The following is a 9,531-nucleotide window of genomic DNA, read 5'->3' on the forward strand; positions in this document are numbered from 1 at the left end:
GCGGCCAACACTATTGAGTATTAATCCTGTTATGTACAGCCATGAGCTATACTGAGGACAAAGTTAGTGAGTTGACTGAGACAGTCTAACAGCTTACTCATGCCAAAGGGAGCTGCTCTGTTCTTCTGCCCTCTCCAAGGCTCGGCTTTGCAGCCCTGCCCCTTCCCTTCTGCCTGGTCCTAAACTGACACCTCTGCAAGCCAGTTCAGGCCGATAAACTGGTCAAAAAATATTCACTTTGTTCATTTTTATTTTTCTGTCCACACAGTGAGCTGAATCAGCTCCGCACAGGGTCAGATAGACACGAGATCCGGAGCGGGTGAAGGTGCAGGAATACACACCTGGGAGGGGAGCAGGACTAACCCTTTTGTCGGCTGCAGACCGTTAGRCTGGCTCAGCAGCTCTGTTAGACCTGCGCCATCTAGGACCACTACTACCAACTTGGGTAAAACCACTAGTGAAATCAAAACTTAAATATTTATGATTGACAACCAAAATAAAGTGAAAGCAAAGCACAAGTGTATGCATATACAATTTCACATACTTCTGTGAAAGATGGAGAGGAGAAACTGGGATATACGAAGCACAACATGATGATAAGCAATATTTGAGGATACAATGAACAAAAATCTTGCCRGTAGAAATACAAGATCAAGCAAATTCTTTCAAGCATTTTGTCTAGGATTAGTGTTCAGAGAGAAAACTGATCTGGATAATATGGGCCCAAATAAAACACAAACATAGGAAGCATACCCAATGTATAAATTTGTGTATGTCTCTTCCCACAATGTCCCATATATGACCAATAGCTACCAATAATAATAATAATAATATAAAGAGTTTTGACAGGACTTCTAGCCCATTATAGATTAGGATTTAAACTTACCTTCTTATCATATGTCCCATAACAGAATGGGTTCGTAAGACTGTGTCCATTTTGTTTCTTGATGTTTGTAAGCTACATTTTTGAAAAGGCAAGTGTTATTTTAAAAATTACCTATACCAGCTCTGATACAACTTAATGTTTTTATGATTCAGATATCTAGGTCCTGTTTTCAGGACCAGATTTCAGAGGATGGTCTTCAGTGGGACTCTCCTTTTAAAATCTGGGGATCCTCAAGTGTATTTCAGAGTTGCAGTGAATGGCAGATAGACATGTAATGTTCCGTGGTCTGGCTGAAGTTGTATTGGCATAGTTTATCCCTATAAAAAGGGAACAATCAGTTTTACAAACCTAAAGCATTTTTATGCCTGTGTCAGCATAAAAGGGTAAAAGCAGAGAAACTCTACAGTTAGTTAGCTGACAAAATTAAATGAGTGGAAAAGAGAGTCCAGACCAAAACAGATTTACTGTTGAAAACCATGCACAAACTCCTAAGGCACTTCTGCAAATTTTACCCTGCGAGCGTCTCCAAACGATGAAACAGCAGTGTGAAACAGCTTGTCCCGGCTGCACCAGCTGCAGGGGTGCTCTGAGGCCGTYGGTGTCCAGGGTTTGCCCGTCCAGCGGCAGATCCCCCCTTTTCCCCCCCGAAAAGGGGGGTTTCAGGCGCGTGCGAGGGCTGCGGCGCTGGGCCCGGGCGCGAAGGGGATTGCCGCCACCTTCCGGACGCGGGCGGAGGAGGACACGGGGCCCTGCGCCCGCCGGCACCTTCCCTTCTGGTTCTGATGGAAGGGGGCCTGGAGAGGCTGCTGGTAAGAGACAGCTGAGGAATACAGCCACTGGGGTTTTCTAAAGGCATCTTCAAGGGATGAACGTGTGTTTCRTTGGGAGCTTTGGGCACAAGCTGATGGAGACACTGTCCTGCTCCTGCCTTGGGACAGGCAGGACAGTATCTGGAAAAGTATCTTGTTAAATACTTCCAGTGCCTTTGGAGGGAGCAAGCCATGGAGAAAGTCACTGAGGACTTCCATATTGAGAGGTGACTGCTACCCCGAGGGGCAGGACCCTCTGGTATGCTGCYCCAAGCTGCGGGCTAGTGCATTGAGGGACGCTGGCCAGACCCACAGAGATGTCTGCTGAGACATCATCTTGTGAGAAGGGCCAAGCCAGCCRCGCCAGGGGGAGAGAGATGGCTGGGCAGCCCTGAGGCAGGGAGGTTACAAATGAGAGACAGGGAAAGTTGGCACAGAGAGGAAACTGAAGCCTTTCCATGGTAGGGGAGCATCATCCCCACAGCCCTTGGCGTGGTATCCCCACTGGAAGAGCTGCCCAGGATGCAGAGCTCCTCCTTGCAGAGGAGAGTCCCTGCAGGGGCTCCTCAGCAGCCTGGCTGCAGCCCAGAGTTTGCTCTCCGCTACAAGTAGGAAACCGGAGAGAGTTTGTTCAGCTTTGCTTTACCCTGGCATTTGAGCCGCCCTGCGCCTGCGCTCAGACTCTCACCAATAGCTAGTCCCAATCCACATCCAGATTAGTGTGGTGGCCTGCCACGGGTGGCCCTGCCAGCTGGGCTGGTGGCACAGCTCCACACCTATGGCACTGGCCTGAAGAGCCAGGCCTTAGGAGATCACCTCCTTAAATAAGAGATGGGATTTGTCTTCCCAGTCCCTACATCTTTCTGAGGATACATAGATTTCTGAGTCCCACTGACATCCCTTAAAGTTCTAGCCAGAACAGTAGTGCTTTGATGTTTGAGTAGGAGTGCACCCGCCACACCTGCTACATGCATTTGGGGAAATCAGTTCAYCTTTTGGTGAAATTCCATTTTGTGATATAAATACGGCAGGTAAAGCTGCTTGCTCCATATGAGAGCTACAAAAATGAAGGATTCTCTATCATTATGTTCCCAGAAAAGCAAAGTAGTATATAACACTGATATCAGTATTTTCTGCATGTCATGGTTCCAGTTATTTTTATCATGTCCTTCAGGCAGCCTTGAACATTTTGTGTGCGTGTGTATGTGTGTGTGCCAGTCTCATGCACCCTGCTGCAAGRCAGAACAAGACAAGCTATGAACTCATTTTAAAACTCACAGGCCCAGTCTTTGGGTTCCCGGTACATACAGTTCTGTAATTATAGAATTATATGATAAAATGGTGAAGAATAGAACGTTGCAAATCAGATGCCCAGAAGTCAATTCATTTAGTCAGTTCTGCTGACATTAGACAATGTGAGAGGGACACCGAGTCTCCRAATGGAAACATCAGCAGAACTCAAAGAATAAATGAAGAATTGCCTTGGACCTAACCCCACCTAGCTCGTATTTCACGGGCTGGGACACTTTCCAGAATTATCTCACTCACTTCCCCAAATGAAAAACCTGGGTATGTTTGTTTCCTGGTCTGAGAGCAATCCCAARCCCTGAGCCCAATCTCCAAGTGGGAGCTCAGACCAAGCATGAGAGGAAGCTGCTATCTCCAGAACGTAAGCAGCTATGGTCACTAGCAAAATGCGCTGTGGTACCATTAAAAGAGCAAAGGTTGAACAAATACAGATAGCCCAGGTAACAGACAYAGTGAGGCTTGTTTGCCACTGCCTAGTCCATAATTCGTTTCAGGGCCAGAAAGAAGCCAGTGCCCAAAGTGGAGTTCATCGGCAATTCTTAGCCCCTGAATTTGCACATTGAAATTTCTTCCTCCAGAGTAGTAGCAGGTCAATGAATAAGTATTAGAAAAGCTTCTGAACTCTGTGAACCTCAAATGTCTGCAAAATTTCCAAGATTCATGCTATTTCCTAATATGTACAGTAATCTTTGTGTGGGGAGCTTCCAGCTGACCCAGGGACATCACTGAAATGTCCTTCTCCTGGTGCTCAGTATTAGCTTTAAAATGGAATAGTRGAAGGGAAAAGTCAGTTTAGCTTTCCCAACTCCTATGAAGGATTCAGGTGAACGTTTGAAGGACAGGAGTTAGTCCTTCCCCTGTCCAGGGGCTCCCATCGCTGAAACAGATGCGATCCTGCAGCATTAACAGCRGCACTTTCTGTGCCCTACGAGGCCATTGCAAAACACAGTGGGAACGAGGAGAGGGGAATCGCAGGCAGCGTTCGGCTCTGCTGTAGTTACTGCTGTTTCAAAACTCTTCCAAACCRTCTCTGCCACGTGGGTATTTCATCCACCGACTGTGCCCCAGGYGACCAGTGCGACGGCCTGTAGTTCTAGTGATGGGAGCGAATGGTCGTCGAAGGGTAGACGCAGACCTGTACCGTGCTCTGCGAGTGCGCGGGCCTGTGCTTAGCTACATTGATTTCGCTAAGATGTGCCGATAAAGTCTTCTCRGCCATCTAATACGAGGAAGAGAGGGAATGCCCTCATTGCAGCCCTGCCGTCTCCCCTCTCCCTCTTAAATGAGGTCTCCTCTGCTCTGAATCGAGGCATCTTCAGCCTCCTGCTGGAACGTGCCGTACTGGCTTTCTGAGGGTGCTCGGGAATTCGTTCGCCACGCTCTTCCGTCCCTTTGCTCACCTGGGCTCTGAGGCCGCAGGCCAAGAGCGGAGTCAGCGGGGAAGAGTGGCGGTGCTGCTGCGCAGCGAAGAGCCTGTCCCTGGGGCACCAAGCAGCGACCGCTGACGGGGTACGGGCCCCCCCCCCCCGGGCCGGGGCGAAGGAGGGGGCACCCTGGGGAGGATCGGCGCTTCGCCGCGCTGGGCGGCTCTGCCGGCGTCCGTGGGGCTGCCTGCGCCGGCGCTCGCCGGCACCGCCAGCCCCTCAGGACGTCAGTGCTGACGGAGCGGCTGAAGCAAGATGAGTCCGAGACCGGGTGGCAGTAAGTTTGTTAACGGCCGGCTTTTTTTGCAAGGTGCAAGAATGGTGCAGGAGGTTTTTTTTTCCATTAGTTTCATAAGAAGACCTCTTCCTTTGAATGAGACATAAAATCCCTGAACTCAAAGCCATTAACAATTTTTCTTAGTAGCTTTTTATTTTTTTTTWATTTTAAACAGWCCTTTAGCCTGCACTTTTGTATTGCCATCTTATGTGAAGAGATGGGATGTGAAATTAGATCTGCGGCATATGGGTAGTTGCAGTGTTTGTCAAAACATACAAAGCAGCTTTGACCTCTCTGCTATCTTTTCTTCCCTCTAGGCTATAACTCTAATAAATTAATTTTGGCTGTAGCTGAGAAAATAATTTATTTTTCTGCTTCTTGAATATTTCCTCTCTTCTTTCCTATCATGAGGGATTTAGAAATTACGTAGTGAATTTATAGCTGGGCACTCCCTATTTCATGCATGCAAATCAAAGTAAGTACATATCCAGCTACCTGTCTGCCAGTATAAATTGAGTAGATTATGAGCACAAATACTCAGTTAATTCCACAGGTATAAAATAAGCGCAAGAAGCTTAAGCCTTACTCCACAGACTAAACCCTTGTACGTGCCTCAAATTCTGCTGGAGCAAGGACCAGTGGGAGCAGTATGTTCGTTCCAGCGGGTTTGGCTAGCTTTCCTAAAATTGCCAAGATTACAAATCCGAACTGAAACAGAGATGACTAAACTGAAAGCGATTCCAGAAAATACGTTCACCCATCTCTKTGTCCAGCCAGCCTGCTGTGGAAGCATTATTCTAGCATCACTGCGAGCGGCGGGTATCTGTGGCCTTAAGACCAASCAGTCAGTTAAATCAACACTTTTCACTTTCTGCTCACCTAGTTTTGCCTAACTGCTCTGCTACAAGCTCAAGTGTTTCAGCCCTCAGAAGCTAAAATGTGTTCAACAGCTATGAGAAAAAGGCAACGCAGACACCACAAGGCAAACACAGGAACAGGTGATACTCTAGCCRTCTTATCAGTAGACCTCGTATCCTGATACAGGTGATGGAGGCAGACAAAAGAAATCCCAATTCTGGGCTGACCTGAGGGAGGATTTTTTTTCCGAAGGCTGGTGACGCTACCCTGGAAAATGTGAGCTATGCAAGCGAGACGTCGGAGAGGCTCCTTGGTGCCACCTCAGGTCCCCCTCGCTGAGGAGCCCRTCTGTCCCTATGGGCAGGCTCTGATGTTTCAGAGCACGACCACAAAATACCTAAAAGCCAAGCTACGTATGACAGGGACAAGAATCAGCAGCAATTTAAARCAGAAAGTTTTGGTATTGAAGGTATACAAATAAGATTTGGTATTTGAGACTTCATGAATTATGATTGTGAATTTGATATTTGAGACTAGGACAGGTATCTCTCACTGCCCATTTGCTAACGYGCTCATCACTGCAGTGTCTGAACACACCAGAAGAAGATCTGTGTAGTGGCCTTCTTCGCATCTTTGTGAAGTGTCCTCCGTCCTAGAGGGCCTGTGAATCCCTGCTTAGAGATTAAAATACCATCCAGCTATGACACCAGAGTCTTTTCATGAGCCAGGCAGCTGCATCTTGAAGATTAAACTTACATCAAAAAGAAAATAAGAAATGCATATCCTGMCAAGCCCAAAGCTTTATCTGCTTGGCCTGGATTCTGATTTAACTGTGGTTTTGTTGATTGAAAGTTAACTGCTAACTCAAAGTTAATTGTATGAATGAAGGTCGCCAGCACTCTCCTTAGGTAACTTTAAAAACAAATCCATGTTATGGATGAGTYGTTATTGAACGGGAATAACCAATTTCTTGATGTGTTTCTATTGACAGCAGTTCTGCTGACAGTCTGCTGCATGAGGAGGAAGAAGAAGACATCTAACCCAGAAAACAATTTGAGCTATTGGAATAATGCTATTACCATGGACTACTTCAACAGGCATGCTGTAGAGTTACCGAGAGAGATCCAGTCCCTGGAGACTTCAGAGGTACCTCACTTGCATAARAAGTGTCTACAAAATTTAACTGAAGTCAGGTTGGGAGAAAGGGAGAGGAAAAAATGTTAGTAAAGCCTTGAAATCCCTATGCATATTCAGGGAAACAACTTTTCARGAAGGACCCACTCACACAAGTGTACTAGGAGATGCAATAAATATGTCACCAAAAACCAGCTGTCATCCTATTCCCAGGCTTTGCAGTTAAGCTCTATGTCACTGTGTACTCCTGGGCTGAGACTTTAAAAGTAACTACCATTAGGTGCTTTTTTTTTTCCCAGTTCATTTGAGTCTGTAGCCAATGTCTAGCACTACTACAAACAAGTAGCAGCACACTTTGGGCCAACCCGTTACAGTCCTTCTAGCCTCTCCAGTGTGCATGTCCCACATTGCATTGTATATTGAGGGTAGTGGCAGTTAATGATATAAAGAAAACTTGTCACTGACATCTCAGGAACTGCCCGGAGCTTCTCAAAGAATAGTTTAGAGAATAAATGTTCCTAGTACATCAAAAAATCAAAAACTTGAGCCTCTGTGTAGTGCTGGTGTACACTGGTCACCCTTTACTCAAAGATTCTGACTGGTTCGGTAGGATAATTCATATTTGAGCAGGTGATCCTACTGATAGAAATGTTGTATTRTCTGGCCTCAAAGACAGACAAGAGTAATTTGGCTTAGTTCAAAGGTTTTTAGAAACTAGAAACAGTGGACAGGTTGGACTTAAACKAAAGAAATTTTCAAGAGATTAGCTAGCTGACAAACTCATCTCTGGTTAAATTACAAAAATTTGGGTTCAGAAAGGAGCCTTTGAGRAGGGACTAGACCACTCACAGTCACCTCATTAATTCCACTTTCCTGGCAACCATTTTGCTCAGGCTAAAGTAAGRTTCTGGTTTATACGTACCAAGAAATAGCTTTCAAAGTATTGCACTATTCACGTATGGGATAGCCTCCAAAAGCTGTTGCTTGAGTCATTTAAAACTGATCAGCACATTACTGAATTAAGACRTTTCTCAGTTAGCTTGGAACCATATATTTGGCTCTGCCCTTAAAAAGAAGCTGGAAATGCACCTTGGAGGAATCAAACCTGGCTGACAGACAGCAAATTGTTGCAATGTATCATAAAAGTGAAAAAGAAAAAAAAAAAGGAAATGTGGAGGCTCAAATTCTGCTAAGACATCTAAAGCTTGGTACAATGGACTTTGGAATTCCTAGTTTGAGAAAAAAATCAGCCTGATTATCAGAGGAACCGTTCACTCGCAGCTCCGACTGCTATTGCCTAACTTACTGCAGTTCCTGAAAAGATCCTGAACTGGAGCACCCAAAAAATCAGGCAGTTTCTGAGGGCTGGGACCGTATGTCCAAGCAGTAAAAGTAATAGTCCATTTTTCACAAGCATTTGCACAGCAGTGGACTGCCCTGTGTACTCACAGAAGGGGGTGGGACGGGCTGGGATGGGATGGGATGGGATGGGGTAGGGTGGGATGGGATGGGTAGCACTCATGCTGGTTTCCTGTCTTTCTCCTAGGACCACCTCTCTGAGCCACGCTCCCCAGCCAAYGGTGATTACCGAGACAGTGGTATGGTCCTCGTAAACCCCTTCTGTCAAGAAACTCTATTTGTAGGACATGAGCAAGTGTCGGAAATATGACCCCATAGCTGCCCTTGTATTGCAGTTTCCTCTCGACTGTCTCCAAATTATAAATAAATATATATATTATAAATATAAGCTTTGTGTAACCCTGAACTACAAGAAATGTTTTCAGCTTTTTTCCCCTCTAAGAATTGTCAACCTCTTTTTTATAAGTGTGGTAAAACTTTACAGAACAAACTGTGGCTTTATAAAATAAAGGTATTTCTAAGCAAAAYGCCTGTCAGATGGGTTATTTTCTTCACTGTCATTTACAATCTACTGCTAAATACACTTGATAGTAAAAATACTCACTGAGGCAGGTTTCGATGCAGGCAGTGTGTGTTTGGTACAGCATCCTGCAGTGGCTTAGGAGCAATCTGGAGTTACATGACCTCTCTCCGCCTGGCTGAGAGTGTTCCTACTCAGTGACCATCCTTTACCCACAGTTTTATAGTGAGATTACTTAGGTCACTCTTTTACTTTGAACTGCCAAGCTATAACACAAACCAGACCAGACAGGCTCTGTTGTCTCTAGCAGTCCCTACAGCTCGCGTGCCAGGTGTGTATCCTCTGCGTGACTCCAGTGCTGCCTGAGCGCTGGCTGGGATGAGCTTCCCCATGTCTCCCTCCCAGTTAAGCCCAGCTAAGATCTTCAAACTCCATGGCAGAAGAGCAGGGGAACAGGCTACAGAGKCAGTGGGGTGGTCACTGTGCTCCAGACAAACCTAATGCGCCCATGGGATCCAGGACCACACAAGACATAGGCAAACAAGTCCGGGTAGTAATATTGCTCATGACTCTTATAGATAATAGCTTAAGACTTAAACAGGAGTCCGAGGTTCCAGTTCCTGCTCTAACAGTGTCTTAGAGGAACAAGGACCAGAATGACCTCCCTTTTTCCTCCATGAAGGCCCTAACCATTATGCTTTGGACTCCCAGCTGCTCCAACCCAATGAGTCTTGAATTATTTCCAGCAGAGCAAACAGCCTGAACAGAAGGGACGTAGAGTGTCCCCTTCAAAGGAACAGAAATCTCTCTTCGGTTTATCAGAAGAGCTTGAAATCTGATGATTAGGAGCTTCCACCTTATATGCTTAGACTGCTAGTGCCTTTGAATCCAGGCTCCTTTCACTCCCTCTTTTTTTCTGAGACTTTCCTTCCTCTCTTAGGAATGAAAATGCAGTG

General features: G+C 46.0%; 1 protein-coding gene across 3 annotated transcripts in view; it reads left to right on the forward strand.

Annotated features, from left to right (window-relative positions):
- TMEM108 (transmembrane protein 108) overlaps window positions 1–8,571 on the forward strand; it is a 162,257-nt gene extending 153,686 nt beyond the window's left edge. For 2 of the 3 annotated variants that reach the window (XM_085311871.1, XM_085311873.1), the window contains 2 exons: window positions 6,554–6,708; window positions 8,243–8,571. In XM_085311871.1, the coding sequence (XP_085167997.1) occupies window positions 6,554–6,708; window positions 8,243–8,365 (278 nt within the window). In that variant the 3' untranslated portion in view covers window positions 8,366–8,571. The remainder of the gene's footprint in view (window positions 1–6,553; window positions 6,709–8,242) is intronic. The other variant, XM_085311872.1, reaches the window with a different exon arrangement.
- The last annotated feature ends 960 nt before the right edge of the window (window positions 8,572–9,531 follow it).

The sequence above is a fragment of the Rhea americana genome, unplaced genomic scaffold (assembly GCF_003343005.1).
Source record: "Rhea americana isolate MKP2758 unplaced genomic scaffold, rheAme1 scaffold_35, whole genome shotgun sequence".
Classification (NCBI taxonomy): Eukaryota; Metazoa; Chordata; class Aves; order Rheiformes; family Rheidae; genus Rhea; species Rhea americana.